The sequence below is a fragment of the Lutzomyia longipalpis genome, chromosome 1 (genome assembly GCF_024334085.1).
Source record: "Lutzomyia longipalpis isolate SR_M1_2022 chromosome 1, ASM2433408v1".
Classification (NCBI taxonomy): domain Eukaryota; kingdom Metazoa; phylum Arthropoda; class Insecta; order Diptera; family Psychodidae; genus Lutzomyia; species Lutzomyia longipalpis.
In genome coordinates, this window is record NC_074707.1 from 21,101,140 (window position 1) to 21,120,678 (window position 19,539).

The 19,539-nt window shown below is 35.8% G+C and overlaps 4 protein-coding genes and 1 long non-coding RNA gene across 9 annotated transcripts; 2 read left to right on the forward strand and 3 right to left on the reverse strand.

The window, feature by feature from the left end:
• Positions 1-293: 293 nt before the first annotated feature.
• LOC129796941 (26S proteasome non-ATPase regulatory subunit 11) lies at positions 294-2,552 on the reverse strand. Its single transcript, XM_055839097.1, has 3 exons — positions 2,093-2,552; positions 1,493-1,963; positions 294-1,329 (listed from the first exon to the last, which is right to left on the reverse strand). The coding sequence occupies exons 1-3, from the start codon at positions 2,171-2,173 to the stop codon at positions 616-618; spliced, it is 1,266 nt and encodes a 421-aa protein (XP_055695072.1). The 5' UTR covers positions 2,174-2,552; the 3' UTR covers positions 294-615.
• LOC129796948 (uncharacterized) lies at positions 2,464-3,056 on the forward strand. The gene is made up of 2 exons (XR_008751291.1): positions 2,464-2,580; positions 2,884-3,056. It is a non-coding gene; the product is annotated as an uncharacterized LOC129796948 (long non-coding RNA).
• LOC129796938 (uncharacterized) lies at positions 2,633-5,275 on the reverse strand. The gene is made up of 3 exons (XM_055839092.1): positions 5,125-5,275; positions 3,064-5,060; positions 2,633-3,003 (listed from the first exon to the last, which is right to left on the reverse strand). The coding sequence occupies exons 1-3, from the start codon at positions 5,169-5,171 to the stop codon at positions 2,894-2,896; spliced, it is 2,154 nt and encodes a 717-aa protein (XP_055695067.1). The 5' UTR covers positions 5,172-5,275; the 3' UTR covers positions 2,633-2,893.
• A 766-nt stretch (positions 5,276-6,041) lies between these two features.
• Positions 6,042-12,405, forward strand: LOC129796945 (protein sarah). Of its 5 annotated transcripts, none has more exons than XR_008751289.1 (3): positions 6,042-6,741; positions 6,838-6,906; positions 6,993-12,405. XR_008751289.1 is itself a non-coding variant. In XM_055839102.1 (2 exons), the coding sequence occupies exon 1, from the start codon at positions 6,042-6,044 to the stop codon at positions 6,732-6,734; it is 693 nt and encodes a 230-aa protein (XP_055695077.1). In that variant the 3' UTR covers positions 6,735-6,741; positions 6,838-12,405. The 5 variants fall into 5 exon arrangements, 3 of the variants coding, with proteins under 3 accessions (XP_055695077.1, XP_055695078.1, XP_055695079.1); XR_008751290.1 differs by having other exon boundaries at positions 7,382-12,405; XM_055839102.1 differs by having other exon boundaries at positions 6,838-12,405.
• On the reverse strand, positions 11,981-19,154 carry LOC129796940 (organic cation transporter protein). Its single transcript, XM_055839096.1, has 2 exons — positions 18,286-19,154; positions 11,981-14,379 (listed from the first exon to the last, which is right to left on the reverse strand). The coding sequence occupies exons 1-2, from the start codon at positions 18,326-18,328 to the stop codon at positions 12,770-12,772; spliced, it is 1,653 nt and encodes a 550-aa protein (XP_055695071.1). The 5' UTR covers positions 18,329-19,154; the 3' UTR covers positions 11,981-12,769.
• Positions 19,155-19,539: the final 385 nt, after the last annotated feature.

Below are 19,539 nucleotides of genomic sequence, written 5' to 3' on the forward strand. Positions count from 1 at the left end.
ATCCAACAGCGACGAAGGAAATGCATGAAAATACCGAAAATACGTTTTTTTGGCTGGAAAAAATATTGAAAATGCGTCGGAAAAGCACACAGAAGACGGAAAAGCGAAAATTTAAGCTTAAAAATGGAAAATTTTGAATATTTTTGGTAGAAAATAGAAGAAAACACAACTCTATTATCCAAATTTAAAATTCAATTAATAACGACCAAAATCCTCATACATGAGGAAGAAAATTGCATTTTCCGCCCGGAAAATGCACTTAAAAAAAGCATGAACAGCAGTAAAAGACCAACTTTCATTTTATATTATAATAGATAAAATAATTGTAATTACTGTAAAATTGCAATTTTAATAATTGGACTGTTAGATTAATTAAACATGAGACCTAAAAGGCTGGTTAAGTGGAGAAAAGAAATTTAAAATAATAAAAATAACATTTCAATCAGCAGATTCTACGGATTTTAATTTTACGAGGAGAAAATCCCCGGAAGATTTATTTTTCATTTGAGGGGGGAAAATAGGAAAAGTCTGGGGGGAGCTCAGTATGCAATTAATTCCTTACAAAAATGTGTGAGTGTTGTATATATACGGAGCAGAGGAGGATATAATTAACGCCTATGAGAGCTTCTTAGCTTTCTGATAGAGTGTATCTACAACTTTGCCCATGTGCTGGATGACTTCTAGGGCAGTGTCGTACGTCTTATCCACGGGGGTTTCCTCGAAAACAATGAGAACGCCATCACCCTGATCGAGGATGCCACTGAACTTCTTATCCAGAATCATCTGGGAGAGTTTCTTCTCCACCTGCGACATGGGAAGTTTGATACACTCCGCAATATGGGCCACCTCCACGCGACTATAGGGTTCAATGATGCGGCAGAGATTCTGCTCCAACATTGTGTCATACAGTGTGCCAAGATGCGCCTTTACAATCACATCATCCTCCAGTTCCTTCTTGTAATCCTTCAGTGCAAGCTGGAAATCAGCCAGGGATCGCTTGTGAGATGCCTGGGCTACTGCCTTCATTGCATCAATATCGCGCCCTGAATATGTGATTGCGAGCTTTCCACTCACAATCTGATTGACGTCATCAGACTGCCCAAGCATAATCTTGCACAGCAGCATGTATTTCAGGGCTGTGAGGGCTTTATTTGAAGCAACACTGTCGTAGCCCTCGAAGGCCTCGTAGAAGTATGAGTAGGCCGTCTTGAAGTCTCTCTCGTCAGCAGCATGGAGGATGCCTGATTGCAGATCCAGAGCTGCCTGCATCTTGGGTGCGCAATAGATTGCATTGGCTGTGGTGCGTGCTGATGTGAGAGCAGCACGAGCCTGGAAAAAAATCATTTTCAGCAAAGTTTTCCGTATAAAAAAGCTTTCCGGAGAGAAAAGACATTGAACCGAATAAACAAGTTTATATATAGTGTCCGGATGAGGTCACACAGTCTTTGTGTCATACAACCAACGACGTCACAAAGAAAGAGAGATTGCTTACCTTTGGCAAATTGCTCAATGCATGATAGGTCTTGCTCTCGAGCAGCTGCACCTCCACCAGGAGATTTTTGTCATCGAGCTTCTTCAGCTCCTTCAGCAATTGTGAGCCCAGTGCAAGGGCTTCTGTGTACATGCCCGTATCGAAGTAGAGTGCAATCAAACGTGCCTCCAAGGACTGTCGGAGGAACGTACGCTTCTCCTGCTTTGCCCATTCAATGCATTCCTTACACAGCTGCACCTCAATCCCTGTCCCTGCTTCCAGGTCCAAGAACAAATCAACAAGGGAGCGCACAAGTTTTGCGGCCTTTGCTTTGCTAATGAGGCTCAGGAAGGGACGTGTGACCTTAATCAAGTCCGCTAGCTCCTTAGCCTTCCCTTCCTGCTTGTACAGCTCACCCAACTGCATTATACCCTGCTCCTTAATCCGAATGAGTTCCTCATCATTCTCTGCCACCTCCTGTTCCCGGACAATCTGCAAAATCATGTAAATCACCCCATTACCATCGATTCAACACTTTGAATGTTGTTTTATCAATTGAATTTCTGTGTTTTTGATATGAAATCTGCAAGCAAAATAGGTTTGAGAGACGACATTGCTCACCTTGTTGAGAAGTGAAATCCCTTCCTCGCGATTTACGGACGAAACTGCCTGCGCCCGTTCGAAAAGTGTAGCACCCGCCATCCTTACCGTGTGAATTTATCAATTTATATCTTTTATCACTTGAATTTCCACGGAAAATGCGAATAAAATTGCAAAAATGCGAGAACACGAGAAAACGTCAAAGTTCAAAGTGCTAAGTCATTTGCAATGTTGAAGCCAGCCCACCAGGTGACGCATCAAAAGCGGGTTTGACAGTCAATTTGGAGTTTTTATTTTTCGCTTTTCCAAGCCTTTTCACGTGAATTTTGAGCTTTCTGGGAGTGAAAAGTGATAAGAAAGATAGTAATAGGGATTCTGAACAATTTCCTACATCTTTGGAAATTAATTTGGCGAGTATAGCAGACTTTCTGGGTCTTCAAAAAGAAAAGCTAACCTCAAAGTTGTCCTGTTATTCCGGAACATTCGAAACTCTTCGAGACAGTCAAAATGTAAGTGAAAAAAATTGTTATGAAAATCATGAACAAAGAAAATAAACCCAAATAAACTTGTTTTTCCGAGAATATTTATTATTCTTGGAAAGTTGGACAAATTTTTATTAAAATAAAATTGTTCAAAAAGTCTCTTTGGAAGATAAAAACTCGGTTTTTTAGAATGATTCCCACACAGGTGATTTTTCCACCTGTATTCCATTGGGTTTTTCATTAAAGGCATTCCGGGACAAATACTTAAAATTTTTAGATAAAATACTTAATATAAGAATCCTCAAGAACACTTCTTGTTCTACTTAACAGAAACAGGACTTCACTGCGTAGGAAAAGTCTCTTGGCTTGTACCAGGACTTGTGTGAAGCCTCACTCGACCATCCTCGTCAAAGAACCACTCTGGAGCTGTTGTATCTCCGGACTTTGCAACTGTAAAAAACAAATCATTTTAATTAATATTTAATAAATTGTAAAACAAAATATTCTTACGCATTTTCCCAAATTTTTCCGTCTTTTCTGTAGCTTTTTGGTGCTTCTTCAACATCTGAGTCTGCCGTCGTTTTTCCTTTTTCTTTCGATTCTTCTCACTTTTCTTCCGTTTTTCTATTGCTTGCTGCATTTCTATTTTCTTCTTTAGACGTGCTTCGAATTTGGCTTTCAATGCTTTCTTCTCATTCCACATACCAGCACTTCCGGGTTGTTTTCCCCAATGCGGGAAGGCACAGGGCATTACTTTTTCACGCTCATGGAAAAGAGTAACTTCCTGATCATCAATTGGGATCCATTCATGTTGCTCAAGGAGGGGTTTTCGCTTGAAATCAATCCCCTCGTAGAGTTGACTGAGTTGCAGAAAATTCCTATCAGGCATTCCACATTCTCTGCTGACGTAAATCATGAGCTTCTTGTCATGAACCACATCATGGTGCATCAGGTAGTTCTGCGTGGGAAAGTTCTTCATCATACTGAGAAGACCCCAGAGTTTCTGAAGTAATTCCTGTGTTGAGATCTTGTGTAGTCTCTCCAAATCTCTCTCAATTCTCTTCAAAGAGACTTCCTTTACAGAGAGAATTTGCAGTGTTTGCGAATCAATGCGAATCCTGAGAGTTTTACTTTGAGGATTAAACATTTGCAAGCACCATTCGTGAATTAGCTCCTCGTGGGTCATTTCTTCAGCTCCAAACTCGGTCTGATGCTCAATTTTAATGGACAAATTGATCACATTATCCATTGAATCTGCTCCATCTTGATATGTATCCACGAGGATTGAGCATTGGTCATCGTCAGAGCGAAGAATGCATTTGTGAAAGGAATTATTTCTTGCACGTTGCCATGTCTTTTCAGGCGCTGCTGTGTGAGAAGGCAGTTTTTTGGCATCTTGAGTAACTTCTGCATTTGTATCAGTTTGAGATTCATCAATAACCAATTGCATCTCATCCTCGCTATCTGAATAAATGGGATACTTTTCAAGTTTCTCTAAACTAGACACTGTTTGAGGATCCAGAATTTTCATTTCGAGGCAATATTTAAAGATTTCTGCATTTCTCTGTTTTGTGTTAATGCTCAAAGGTGGAAGAGGTTTGTCAATAATCCCCAAAGTTCTCTTTCCAGTGTCTTCAATTCTAAAAGGGACATTCCAAGATATTTTCATCCCATTCACCATCATCTCAATAGCTTCAAGTGGCAATATAAAGTCGATTGAATTCTCTTCAGCAAGATCTCTGACAATCCTCGTTGTTTCGTCTTTCCTTCTGGAATTTTTGTCACCGTTGTCGCCCAGATAGGCTCTCAATTGCTCAGAGTTTTGTTCCAAAGACAGCATTTCCGTGCTAGAGAAGCTACAATTTATTTTTGAGACATTTCCTGTACGGTAGACTTCCTTCTCATGCACAAAACTGACTTCTTCATCTCCGGGAAGGCGATAATCCAAGCCTAATGCAGTCTGTAGCTGATAATTTTGATCTTTCCTCTTCTTTACGTCCTGAATACTTTTCTTCCATTGCTCAATTAAAATATCCTCCATTCCCACGTCGATTTTGAGAAATCGATGGCTAAGGTAGGTCATGAAGTAATTCTTAACAAATTCACAAAACTCCTGTTTCTCTGCCTTCCTCATAGCTTCGCTGGAAAGGTAATTTTTTCCATCACTATTCAGCTCCGGGGAAAGATCACCATCACCGTGAAGATCTTCAATCTTTCTGAGGTATCGTAAGCAGCTCATATGAATATTTCGCGGGATTTTTGAACGATTTGGGAACTTTCGAAACAGGTGCAATCCTCCCTCATCTCGTGCATTTTGGGAATTTGTCAGGCTGTCGGTTGTCCTTATTTCCTGTTTCTCAGCGTGCTGCTGAGGTTTATGCGTCCTCCCGTAGAATTCTGGATTAATTTCATTCAAATGGCAAACATACACGTCTTCTTCATCATCAGAAAATCCACAGGAATAAACATCTTTTCCATATCTCAGATGTTTGGGATACTTCTTTGACCTATGGAGAATCAAATGAGGTTCATTAAAAGAAGAATTAACTGGGAAATTGGGTATTTCCTTACCAATTTAGTTTGAGAAACTCCTCCATTGTTTTTGTTTTCGGTAACATAACCTCATTTTTCGAGTTCTCGTACTTTTTTTCTAGTAGTAAAGTTCACTCACACACATATGACAATTTTTCTAGTAGTGAAATGACAGTGAATTTGGTAGAAAGTTGGCTCTGCGTAAACTCCAATTGTTTTTAACAATTTTGTGCATTTTATTGCCTTGAAAACACAAACAATATGTAATGAAGGTGCCCGTGGACAGTTTGTGATACAGTATTGATAGATTTATTGATGAGAATCCGTGTAATTGTGGCTCTAAAAATCTCTGTCTCGCCTACACAATCAACCAAGTCTCGTCGAGAGCGCATAAACGCAGAGGCAGGCAATTATTGTTATCAAATTACTCCCGGAAGCACTAGGTTGGTGTGTTTTTCGCACCTGTTTCCTCGGAAATCTCAGCTCCAGGCAATCCAGTGGTGAAGGAGGTATCATTAATATTTCATCTCCAATATTATTGATTATGTGAGCAGTGTGGAATGTGACGACAAGACCGCCTCCTCACTTTTTTTTCTCCTTGTCTCTCCGTTGTGCATTTTTAGTCCAGAGTCCTTGGTCTACCTTGACATATCTTTCTCCTACTCCTCCTCCCACTCACACGGCCTTACATAATTGGCTTCCATACCCAAGAGTTATATTGGTTTTTATTTTTCTTCTCCTGTACCCATTGTCCACTAATTGAGGGTTGGCAATTGATTTTTTCGATTGGCAATTGAGTGCGGTCTTGGCAATTGAGGAAATTGTGGCGCGCCAAGAGCGTCAGAGTGAGAGTGTGTGACGTAAATGAGGACGTAACAGAATATTTGGTAGAATCTCTCTCTGGGTGTGATTTACAGGAAGTAGCCGTGTGTGCCCTGTGCGTGTGGGAAGGAATAATGGCACAACCGGAGGAGAATGATAACCTCTCACCAGCCGATGAGACGAATATCTTTATTAATCCTGCCGACGGTCTACCCAATCAGCATCCAATACAGCACATTGATTCCGATGAAGATCACAACACAGATGCGGACACCCTCGATGATCTTCCCACATCAATTATTGTCACCAACATTCACTCGGAAGTGTTTACGAATGAAGAGCTAAAGGCAGACATGGAGAATTTGTTCCGCACCTTCTCGGATACTGTTACATTTCACTGGCTCAAGAGCTTCAAGAGACTTCGTGTTAACTTTGATTCAGCCATTGCGGCTGCAAGTGCACGCCTGCAGCTGCATCAGTATCAATTCTCCAAATCCATCATTAGTTGCTACTTTGCACAGCCCGTGACACCAGTGTCTCACAAGAATCTTCAGCCACCAGCTCCAGTGAAGCAATTCCTTATATCACCACCAGCTTCACCACCCGCTGGATGGGAACCACGAGAAGAGAATGAACCACTTGTGAATCACGATCTCCTGGCTGCGTTGGCCAATCTAACACCTGGCGAGAGTCACGAGGTACACCCACCTACAGAGAGTCAACCGGCTATAATTGTTCACACGGCCCTCACAGCTGGCGGAGATGATTCGGCTGAAGCCCAAAAACTCAAAATAATGCATACCAAATGTCCAGAGAGGCAATCATAAATTCAAGGTTTGTGCATCACATCCTATTTTTCCTCTTTTCCTTTTATCATTTATTATTATTTATTCGTTGTATCGTGTTCTATGGATCGTGTACTCTCTTAAGGTTTTAAAGAGTACCTACACCTACAGAAAGAAGATATACTTTATTATGTATATAAGTATACCAAATGAGGTAATTTGCAAATTATCTCTTATACGTGATTCTATTTATTTTGACAAAATTCCTCAAATTTCTCCTCTCTCTCTCTCTCTATCTAGTCTAGTCGTACATTATATAAATTCTGGGATAACACTAATTTCGTTAGCAACATATTCTTGGAATTTCCATTTAATTTAAAGAAAAGAAATTTGACGCTGGCTGCTGCTTGAAATGACTATCATTGAGATATTTTATGACACTGGCGCATCTCTATACTTAACAATGTCTTGCTATAACAGCTTTGTTATCTATCATTTTTCCTTTATGTTGTATAAAGAGAAATTCCATATAGAAAACTTTAGCTATTACCAGAAGTCTGCACTCTGCTCTGCTGCAGTTTATGTCAGCAATTTTCCATTGTGCACGAGGATAATGTTCACTTTTTTTATTCAATTTATTTTTACTTACCCAATTTGTCTTATATTTTTCATTTCTTTCACTAAATTAGCGTCATTCAAAAGAACTTTACACCGAAGCTCCAGAAATGTTTTGAACGTGGATTAACCAATAAGCGCTCTACTTGAGTTTGTCAACCAATCAGAAAGGACTTATTCTTCTTCTTATTTATTGTAATTTAAAAACAAGTTCAAAGCTGCGATTTTATTGGATGTTCAAACAAAGCTCCACTCCCACATTCCGTCAAAGAAAAACACAGTTCTAGTGCAAAGTTTCTTTGAATTCAGATTCTTTTCCTTAAAATATATTTTTCCATTAAATATTCTTTGAAAAAAAATCGACTTCTATTGTCATCCTCTAACGTTTAAATCTGATGTTATTGATTTTTATTTTATGAATAGGGGAGACCGGGGTAAAAAAAGTCAATTTGGCATAAATTCTTATCTGCAGGATTCCCTAAGGACAAGAAAATTTCCTCAATAGGTCATTCTTATAGGAAATTTCCTTGCCTACAACTTTGTCTCAGACCACTTTTCTCTATCTCCCCGAGAAATATGAGTTTTCGAGCTTTTCCTGAACCCTTCCGCTTCTGACTTTTTTTAAACGCGGCGGGTAAATATAGTCACCAGTTGGCTAAATAAAGTCGGTCGAATTTTCCGACATTTCCAATGATTTTTCACCTGAGAGATTGATAGTAGTTGATAGCTAAACTTCTCACCTTTTGATCCGCGACAAGGAATTTCACTTTTATACGCACTAAAACAGAGAATTTTGCGATTTTCTCAAACACGCCATTTTGCAACAAATGAATAGAAAATATGCCAAAAATTTCGATCTCCCATATGAATTACATGGGATGACTAGATCTACCCCAAGGGGTATGTTTTGATTCAAAAAATTGTAGAGAAAAATCATTAAAAGTTATTGAAGAATACACCTTGGCAACATTTTCTGAAGTAACCTAGCTAGTGAGAAAAATTATCTGATTGGAAAATTGCTGAAGGAAAAGCTCGGAAAACGCGTTTTTCTCAATACGCAAAAGTTTGGGAAATGGGCCAAAAATCTATTTTCTTTTTTAACTCCCAAAGTACTGATCGGATAACCTCCAAATTACTGCCAAAAATTATAGGTTGGTAGGGCTTTGCACCCTAATTTTTTCCGATTTTTCCGATTTATATTTTGGGAGAAATTGGCATTTGAAAATTCCAAAATGACTATTTTTACCCCGGTCTCCCCTATGCATTATTGATTTAATTTCTATTCTAAAACTTTTACATAAAATGATTCTATTACTCGTGCCACCACGACGAATGTATTTTGTAAAAAGTTCAAGCGGTACACATAATAATTTAAAAATAAATCTCAAAGAAAAAATTTGTGCTAATTAATTTTTGTGCAAAATATGAATGTAATTCCAATCAAATTAAAAATCCAACTGCATTAATTGCATATCGTGTCAGTGCCAGCTTTTCATCCCTTTCAATGCCAATATGGGAAATGAATTCTCTCGAGGGATTTCATAGTTTAATTGAGTAGCTTGGTGCTGACTGTGCATATATTGCCATTGTTGCGAATATCCTTTACTGAAGCAACCGTTTGTCTGCTCTAACGCAATCAGTGTAATTGAGAAGAAAGTTTATAGAAGATTTGGAATATTGTTATATGTCACGATGTGATGTAAATTTTCCAATTTCAAAATTATCACAAAATATGTATTCCATTCACCCTTTTAACTGCAATACAAACAAAATTAATTGTCATTCTTTATGCACCAACAGAATCAAATTATCGAAAAACAAGAAATTATAAAATGTAACTGATGTTCCCACTTGGTGTGTGTGTGCGCAGTATGTTTTAATTATTAAACTTCCGGAAGGATTTTACATGAGGAATGAGATGATGCAAAAAGACAAAGTTGAATTAGATGGGTGTGTGCAGCATGTTTCCAATAACACACGAATGGAAAGTTTTATTGCATGCGGATATCAAATTGTCCTTCACCATGCTACAGGAAGAAATGAGAAATTCCTACCTTATACATTTCAAGTTTTCCCATTTAATCTGATTTAAATGAAGTTTTTCTTTGAAATATCAAGATGCACAGAATTTGCAAAGTAATCCCATGAAATCTATAATGCTTGAACTACATTTATTATGCAGTACATACAATACAACATAAGTAGATTAATTTGTTCATTAATTTTACAAGAATTTCTCAAAGAAGAACGGCTGTAAGGGTAAAATTCATAAAGGAAGATTTTGCGATAATTTAACAACAACAAAGTTATGCAGAGAAGTAAATAAAGTATATCAGCTATTCCAGTTTGATGCAATTACCGCAACGCAAAGCCCCAAGACTTTACGTATATAGGTAACCTTATCTTGGTTCTTAAACTTTGGAAACTTTAGCAAAGTATTTGAATGCTTTAAACACAATTTAAATTTCCTTCCAACTTTACATAATTTGCAAAAAAAAGTTTTTCTTTCCAAATTGTGACAAAGAAATCTATAATCGTCAATTTTAATTATCAAAAAAAGAAATAAACAAAAATATAAATTGAAATAAAAAGAGAGAATAATGATAAAGAAAGAACATATCTATTGATGCGAAAATAAAAATAAAAATGATTTAAAAATACGTATATGTGATATAAAATAGAAAAAAATTAAATAAAAAAATATTCTGTGCATCACATCAACTTTTTTTTTGTTAAATGTTCAATTCAAGAAGTTGTCTAAACACCAGAAAAAAAATGCTACGAAATTAGTAAAAATCCGTATTAAAGTAGATATTTAAGTACATTATAAAACGTTTTATTGAATTATGCGAAAAGGGTGAGAGTTGAAAAAGCATAAAGATTATGTCTAAGAGGAGATGGAAAGAAAAAAAAACTTGTCTTCCGTAAATTACAATCAGATATAAGAATAATTTAAAGGAGATTTATTTTCAGTTTACTTTCCGCACCGTTTTTTATGTTTTTAAATATTTTAAATGTTGTTTAGCAAAAAAGACACGATTTAAAAAAAATACAGTGGCAAGTAAATGAGGACTGGTTCATAAAGTAGATTTTAAAGATTTCTTTTTCTTCTTAAAAACATGAGTCAGTTAACAAATAGGTCTACATATTTTGAGCTACACAAAACTTTAAAAAAAATAATTGATGTCAGAAAAAGTAAATCTTTTATTTTTCTTTAATAGGTCACTAAATGAAATCTGACTGATAAAAACGATTCAAAAACACAATCAGTCAAAATTTAACATTATAATTTTCAAATTTAAAAATAAATATTTTTAACAAAATCTAACTTATATCGACATCAAGTTTTTGATTCAGTTTTGGAGTAAAAAATACCTAACAATCCGGTGGTCACTATAGAAAATATTCAAATTAGTTAAAATATTCTCGAATTAATTTAGGAAAATAAATCTACAACCAAGTCTACAAAAGAAAAGCAAAAATACTTTATGAACAGTCCTCATTCAATATTATAAATATTTAGGGGAGAGCGGGGTTAAAAAAGTCACTTAAGGGTTTAGAAAAAGCTCAAAATATCATATTTCCCAAATAGATAAAGCGAAATGTATTGCTCAATTCTTTAGGAAATTTACTACCCTACAACTCTTTCTCAGATCATTTTGTTCTATCTAGCTAGTAAATAAGATATTTTAAGCCTTTTCCAAACCCTTAAGTGACTTTATTAGCCCCGCCCTCCCCTACACGAAAATAATTTAACTTATAATTAAAATGTTTAAATATTTAAACACAAGAAAGTTGGATATTTTAGATGAGTAAATTAACGATGGATTGCAGTAGATTTAGCTACAAAAAAAAGTTTTAAGCTATGTAATAAAAATTGCGGAAAGATAAAAGAAAATATAGTAGAAAAGCGTGTTTGTATTTTATGATATCTAAAAATATACATAATACCTGACGATGGATTTTGAAAACAAATGAAAAATAAATGTAAATATTCTGTTTTAGATGCATTCAGTTTTTACGGGGGGTGTTCATTGAAACTGAAGGGAAACTAAAAGTTTGGATGGTGTATAAATGGAAGAAGGAACAAGCAGTTAGTATAATAAAATTTGACCAATTAATTTAAATGGCCCAACTTTGCATTAGAATAGCCACATATTTATTTTTTTAAAAAAATAGAGGGTGGAATTTTGAGAGGAAAAAGTTTAAAAGAAATCATTCAATGGATAGGCCAATTCTAATAGAGAGATGTTTGCTATTTCACGTAGTTCATTGACGGAGCGTTTTATGATCAATTTCTCCTTTTTCTTTGTTTAGTATTAGCACTTGATTGTAGCGTATACTGTCTTTTCTAGAATGACAAAATATTTATCCAAAAACAAAATAAAAATTCTCTATATTCTTATAAAAAAAAATCTAAAAGGGATAAACTATATATTAATGGTAAAAAAAAACTCTATAAATGTCACTGCAAAATATCCCCCTTCCTCGCAAAATGTTCATGGTTAAGGTGAAAAAAAAAACAAAACAGTCGTAATATTTATTCAATGTGTAAATAAAAAACAAGATTTATTGATATAATGTGAACAGGAAAACTCACAGAAGGGGTATAGCGCAGCGAGTTGACACCAAATGAGTGTGGCAAAGAGAGGAATTTTAAAAAAGTTGAAAAATGTAGAAAAAATATATAATATAATTTATTCTTCACATCGAATTTCTTAGTAATTTGACAGAGATGTAAAAATATATTTAGTCATTATACATAATTATATTCAATATATATTTTACATCTTATTTAATATTTTTGTTGTCTAATAAATTCCTCAATTATATGATATACCATATAATTTCCTTCTATTTAAAGTAATACACATAAAAAAAAAGAAAAATATGTCTCGATTCTGACAGAATATATTATATACACGTTAGTTTTTTTATAATATAAAAAAAGAAATTGTTGTTAATTTTTTATTATCTTCGTTGTACATAAAATAACAATAAAAAAATACAGATGAATGTTGATTATGGAATATTATAATCTCAGATAAATAAATAAAAGAACAATAGTTATTGTTCAGAATTGGAAATTACATAGGCACATTATTTGTTTTTTTTTTTTGTGCAATATTTTATCGTCGAATTTCCTTGAATCTTATAGCTCCACGTGTTGAGAATTTTTCATAAAGGTGTGACAGAGCGATGTCATTCTGATTTTCTTTACAGTGAGCAGTAAATCTGTGGATCCCACACTTTTTAAAAAATATTTTTTAAATATTTAATTTTCTTTTCAAAAAAGATTTCGTCATCTTATTGTAATAGGGCGTCATTACTCACTAAACAAATAAGATTTGATTAATTTTAAAAATATTATTATCAACAATTCCTCTTAATATCTAAAACTTTAAAATGCTTTGTTCAGATTTCCTCCTCACTGTATTAAAATATTTGTTTTTGATTTATATTTACTTATCATTGTTTTGGAGTGGTACCATTTGTTCCATATGGACAGGTTGAACAACATCACGCTTCTTACGTCCGAGGAATGTTGTGAAGAAGGTATCCCCTTTGCCAAAAGTCTCCCCATCCTGAATACTCTGTGGCATTGGTTGATTCATTGTTTCTGGCAGGAATAGTGTCCAAAAGCCCGATAGAAGAGCCACAACGCCGAAAATAATTGCAGGCACGGTGGGATCAAATGAATCCAGAAGGGTGATAAGGGGCGTTAGTGCTCCGGAGAGACGAGCTGCCATTGAACCCAATCCCATTGCTGAATTCCTTACGACTGTGGGAAAGAGTTCGGCTGAGTAGTTGTAGATAATTGCAAAGGAACCCGCAATGAAGAGTTTGCCCATCATGACGATTCCTGTTGTTGTTGTACTGCCCTGCACCATTTGAGTAGCTGCTATGCAGCACAAACCACCTGCGAGCATGAGGAAGCTTGTAAGAAAGCGACGACCCATTTTGTCCAGAAGGAGTACAACTACAATATAGCTGGGATATTCTACGAGACCCATGATGAAGAGAATGAGAAAGGGATTCCCGTAGAGTTTCCCCGTGCTGAGGGATAATCCGTAGTAAACGAGAGAATTTGCAAACCAATTGACGCACACATTGATTGTCTTCATCCGGAGATTTGGGGTTTTAAATAAATCCAACACCCCTGCAGTTTCTCGGGGTTCTTCACCTTGCATCACTGTTGCAGCCTTCGTTTTGCGTGCAAAGTATTCCTTGTCCATTGTAATTCCTCGTCCATTCATCTTCAATCCCTTCGCAACAATATCAATGGCTTCTCTGGTACGTCCTTGCATCCAAAGCCATCGTGGAGATTCATCCATAACCCACCAGTGGGCAATGAGTAGACAGCTGTGTAACCCATAGATTGCCTGAAGGAGAACATGATCCTTAATGAGAGCTCCCCAGGCAGCAACCAACATGATACCAGCTGCAAAAGTTGCTTGAAAAGCAATTCCACAGGCAGTTCTCTTGCTTGGCCCCACGAGTTCCATTGTCAGCACGAATCCAGTGATGTAGCTTCCTGCACTACCGAAGATCCCATAGAAGAAACGTACAACAAGGAAGGAGTAGTATTCCGGGATGAATGCCACACCAACACCGAGGATCAATTGAAGTGTTGCCGACCAGCAGAATATTGCTTTGCGACCAACTTTATCTGCAAGCCCCCCAAGAACTACGGCTCCCGTGAAAACTCCAAACATGTACACAGTTTGCGATATAGATGCCATCCAACGTTTGTTGCACACGAAATCCCAATCAATCGTCTTCGATGTCTCATAGTACGTTCGATCGTAGACATATGAAGAGCATTGAATTGTTTCATTTCCATCAAATAAACGACATGAATCCATTTCCCCGGATGCCTTCAAGGGTATGTATCGCGATATCTCGGAACTATTCCAGGGGAAATGTGTCCCATTGCTGTCCAAATCCTCAACAAAGCATCGATGCTCCGGTGTTGCCATCACAGTGACAAGTGAAAGCATGTGCATACCAGCTGTGAGTGCAGACAGGATGTGCAGGAAGAACTGGAAGCCCTGGTAGCGCCCAAAGTCCCCTGAAACAGTAAGATACACGCGTGATTCTCTCAGTCACATGGTGATAAATTTATTTGCGCGATTGTCCGCTAGACAACGCGAAAAAATTGACCTCGTCAATTTCATCTAATTCACATGGATGATTTATTTTCTTTCAAACAAACTCATTACTCCTATGGGGGGACTTTTTTTGTTGTTGCTCAATCTCGTAGACACATTCCACGGGGAAGTGCTATATAGAAAATTATTGTACATTCACCGATTTGTAGCTTGAAGAAGGACAAAAAAATGAGCAATGAGAAAAACTTTCGGTGTTCTTTTTGAGCAAATTTTTGCAAAGTCATTTACATTTTATTGTGGAAAGTCACAGTAATTGAGAGCTTTTTTTGTGAGCAAAATATAAAGCAATTTAGGAGAAAAAAGTTTTATGCTTTATTAATTGAAAACGACAAAAAGCAAAAGTTATGGAAAATTGGGGGAAATCGGAAAAAATACAATGGGACATGGCAAATTTATTAAATTTATGTGTATTGTAAATTGCTAAAGAGTTTAATTTGTATCGTAGTTATTTAATTTCCTTAATTCACAAAGGATCTGATTAATTTTTTATTAGGTTACAATATAAGAATAGTAGCTTTATAAGTAGTTTATTCGTTTCTATATGGAGAAAAAAATCTCATTCGAAGGAAAAGTGGAACAAATGTAATCTCGCAATGAAGAAAAAGAATTAGAAGAGATCAAAGAGACTTTCCATTTTTGCAATACAGAATCCCCTGGATCAAAGAAGTAAAAGTTTACCCTAAAAATGCAAACAATGACGTCACAATTGTATTTTTTTAATCTCTTTAATTGGGAAAACCGGTGATTTCTTTTCTCTTTTAACACCGTGCAATGTTACGCATGTCCCGAAAGTTTTCTTGAATGATAATTTGTCCCACATTAAAATGAATAAACTCCTTTCTAAATTATATTCACACCTGTTTAAAAAAAAATGAAAAAGATGAAGAGGATAGTCAGCTTTCTTTTTCTTTTTTTTTTGAAAAATGTGAAAGGCTTAAAGAACTCTTCAAACACGTGGTGGTTCCCATTGATTTACGATCTTTTGAGTTTGAGTCATAATTCAGTATACAGTTGATAAGATCAATCTGGGTTGCTGAATTGATAGACCAATTGGGGGATTTAAATAGACATTCTAGTCAGCTAAATCAAATCTATTTTTGGCTCATAAGAAATTCACATTAATTTTTATTTGTGCGCGTCAGACTTCGCAGTTATTTTCTTCCTTTCTCTCCTGCGCGAATTTATTATTAAAATCTCTGTCTAAAATTATTCTGTCGCGAATGTAATTAAAAAAAAAATGAGAGAAAAAATAGATTGATGCAATTTTCTACGTGAGCAACCACGCGGCGAAATTTATCTACTCTGTCGTTTTAATTTTTGCTGTACACCCAGCAAAGAAATCACGACTCATTGTTTTATTGCTTGGCCGTGCCGCCAACCAATTTTCCGCTGATAGCTCACATGAGACTGTGTGACCCGGCTGTGGGTTAAGGTCAAGATCAAAACCACATAAAAAAATCCCATGCAATCTCTGTGTGGTGTCTCCGTAGTGTGATTTTTTTTTATCTCGGCGTCTTCATTGGGGAGCCATTGCTGCTGGAATGGGGAACTGATTGTGTGAGCAGCGTGAGATTTTTGGGGTGAGCAGTCAAATGAGGCAAGTCGAGCGCGTGCCCTCGCTTCTCGCATGATTTATGCCACGCTAATATAGCCAACAAGTCAGGGTGTCTGATTACATAGTGGCACAGTAAATAAGGTGTCATACTCTATGCAAATATCCCAGTAATTGTAATTGCCTTTTTTTGTAGGTATCACAATTCTTCGGCATCACGTTCCCCGTGCGCGCCTCATAGTTGTTTGTGAAAAATATTTTAAGTACTCCACATGCTGCAAATACTCCAATTTAAAATGCTCCATTATTGACGTGTTTTTCGCTATTTTTGCATGTTTAAATTAAACTGCTTTTGTTATGCTTAAACTCGCTCTCTATAGCCTTGTGGGAAGAGCAGTAGTGTAATCAATAATAAATTAATATCCCGTGATGCGTATATATAATGTTTGTTGATGTCAATACATCAAGGCTCTTCAAATCGTCGTATAGTTAATCAACGATTGAACCAAATTTATACATTGTTAAATCCTTGCACCCCATATTTTCATTCTTCTCAGGGGCGTAGCTATACAAATCTATTTAATAGGGGGATTGGAATAAGATTGCTAAAAAATCAAAACGGTTGTTACCGTTGTTACGTTCGAATTAGTTGTTGACAATTATTGTCTAACAATTGGCGTTCTTTTTTGCAAACGTTTGACATTCATTTTTTTATTTTTTTCATTTATTTTCTAATGTTCATTGTTTCTTTATAAACGTTTAACTTTTATTCTAAACTTTTAGAATTTATTTATAAAAACTTTACAATCATTTTTTGTTCTTCGCTAATTTTATTATTTTTGACCAATTTTTTGTTGCCTTTTTTGCACTTTAATATCCAGAATTTGAGTACTTTCCCCTATATGTTAGGGAGTTATCACACTTGAGCTCTAAGCGCTTGATGCTTAAGATTTTACATGTGACAAAACGAGAAAAAATACCGTTGTTTTCTCTTTCGTACTCACATAGAGGTTATAATGCTCAAGCACTTGGAGCTTAAGTGTGATAGCCCCGTTAAAACACAATTTTACGCCAATTAATCAGTTATCAAAAAAATTAACTATATAAGGAAATATGTATAATTCCTACGTCATTTTGTTTTACCTCCATTTAAATTAAGTCATTTGCTCAATTTCTGGGTATTTAAATTAAACAAATAATAAAATTTTTTTCTTCATCAAACATCTCAAAACTTGTTTAATGTCTTCAAGACAAGATATTCCATTGTCTTTTGGCAGAGATGTGGTTCAGTGAACTGCGACAAGAATGAGAGGCACGAAACCACGCTAAAGTCACCTTCTGATGATGTGTAAAGTAAAATAAATTCGCGAAAGGATTTTTCCATTCATGATCACGTGGGGCGTCCCCCGGTGTTGTTGCTTGAGTAAGAAGTGACATCAACACAGTATTTCAGTGGCAATTTTCTTGCCGCATTTTAATCAAATGTCTCAAAGAAAAGTGAAAGTAAATGAATTTCACAAAATTTTGCCAATCCTAAAACCTTTGTTACTGACTTGCACATATTTCTGCTAAAATCACGTACCTATACCTATGTAACGTGGTTAAAATGTGATTTTCTTCGGTTTCACATAAAAGTTTTGTTTGAATTTTATTATTTGATGAAAATCGCGTGAATGTACATCTCTGATATAGCTTATAGGTTTTGTGGGTTTTTCATGTCTTGCAATACTAAGAAATGGCAATTTTTGAATTTTTATTTTGTGGAATTGCAAAGGTGTTAATTATCAATTTTGTATGTAAGTGGGCAGAAGGCGTACCCAATCAATTAAAAGCAATTTCCCAATCAACAGATATTCAATTGGGATTTGAGAGTTTCCGACTTTAGCCTTCAACTGCACTTCTGTGTACACATAGCCAATCATCAGTTTAAGTGTTTTCCACATGTGGAGAAAAAACGCAGAAAATGAGTTTTTTTCTTTAATCACGTGCCCCAATAGGCCAAATAGGCCAAATTTTTTAAATGTCTCAAAGATGAGACGAGTTGGCAACACATTGAGTGGGTGATAATAAAAAAATTGTGTGATCTGATAAATATGCTTTAAAACTCAAAATCAATGGGCGTAATCTTAAAGCATATATTGATGATAAATTGTGATCTGATTAATTCTCTCTGAATACCTCTTTTGAACACATAAGTACTTCACTGTATGTATATGTAGGTACTTATTAAGACGAAATATAGATCAAGTATTACCTAGCATTCCCATCATTTCCTCCAATGTGTGATCAACAGCCATTGTGAAATGTATAGATTTGTCTAAGCTGATCTCCTTGAGAAAAAAAAGTCTTCAAAACCACTCAAATTCCTCGTTAAAATGAGCACAAATTCACAAAGCACATGCCAATTAATTTTTCAATAGAAAAAAAAGTACAGAGAATTTTCTTCCGCACAATTGCTCTGTTATCACATGTTATCAAAAGTTTAATGAAACATCAATTCCATATATACGCACTTCACTTCAATGGCTGGTCGTCGTACACTGAAGACTGCACAAGCAGCCTTATGTTAGCACAGACTGTGGCCTTTCTTCGCGGAGTCACTTTGGGGGGACACAAAGTACGAAAAAAGAAAATCTAGTAATATCTGGCTGTTGATCCCATATATCTCCAATTGCCCCCTTACTCTGTCTCCACACCACCAAACTTAATCCTGCTGCGGTTATCTACTTGAGTGTGCAGCACCAACAAAGCTCTCACTCCTCGAACACAGAATTTTGCACTCAACTAAAAGATGATCCTCACTGGGCGAGTATCGCGGCACGAATGGTATCCACTGCCTACACTGTATTCTACTCAAGCCACGAAAAAGCTTAAATTTCTATACGTATCAGCATTTCCAAACTATACAGTCATTTATTTTTTTTTCACACTGCTGCTGAAAACTCCAACACATTGCCAATTGGAGTGACTTTGAAGAAAAAAAATTAATAAAGACATTTGCGCGAACTTACTGGGAAAATATTTTACTTTTCAGCTTCATCTCAAAAATGTTTACACACATATTATTCTCTGGCACTCTTCATTGTATGATAAACCCAGACGACATGATTATCTTTGTGATAATAACTAAGCCATATTTAAGGAAATGTTGAACCTTTAGCAAAATCTCGTGGCTCTCTTCATCGAGGGGCGACACGCTAATTGACGTGGCTTTTTTTGCTTTTATTATGTAGATCAGAAAATCCCAATAATTCCAAACTTTACCAATAAAAACCAGATCATAAACCAAAAATAAAACTATGTGTTGTGTAATGAATAAATTAAATATTTACGTAATAATTTTATTTCTATTTTAAAACTCTTATCGGCAATCATCGCATTTTATTTAATAAATTGGAAGAGTTCTAAAGATTTAATCTTTACATCTCTATAAAGTCTGAATCGGCTAAATGAAAAGACTTGAATTAATTGCACCTAATATCGTACAAATGCTTGAATTAGTTTACTC

Excerpts from the sequence above, each read along its gene's own strand:
- LOC129796945 (XM_055839102.1), top strand. The coding sequence starts at position 6,042 with ATGGCACAACCGGAGGAGAATGATAACCTCTCACCAGCCGATGAGACG.
- LOC129796938 (XM_055839092.1), bottom strand. The coding sequence starts at position 5,171 with ATGTTACCGAAAACAAAAACAATGGAGGAGTTTCTCAAACTAAATTG. Across the intron at positions 5,061-5,124 it reads GAGTTTCTCAAACTAAATTG|GTCAAAGAAGTATCCCAAAC; the intron begins GTAAGGAAATAC and ends GATTCTCCATAG. Across the intron at positions 3,004-3,063 it reads GGAAAAATTTGGGAAAATGC|TTGCAAAGTCCGGAGATACA; the intron begins GTAAGAATATTT and ends TGTTTTTTACAG.
- LOC129796940 (XM_055839096.1), bottom strand. The coding sequence starts at position 18,328 with ATGGCTGTTGATCACACATTGGAGGAAATGATGGGAATGCTAG. Across the intron at positions 14,380-18,285 it reads GGAAATGATGGGAATGCTAG|GGGACTTTGGGCGCTACCAG; the intron begins GTAATACTTGAT and ends TTACTGTTTCAG.
- LOC129796941 (XM_055839097.1), bottom strand. The coding sequence starts at position 2,173 with ATGGCGGGTGCTACACTTTTCGAACGGGCGCAGGCAGTTTCGTCCGTA. Across the intron at positions 1,964-2,092 it reads GGATTTCACTTCTCAACAAG|ATTGTCCGGGAACAGGAGGT; the intron begins GTGAGCAATGTC and ends ATGATTTTGCAG. Across the intron at positions 1,330-1,492 it reads CATTGAGCAATTTGCCAAAG|GCTCGTGCTGCTCTCACATC; the intron begins GTAAGCAATCTC and ends ATTTTTTTCCAG.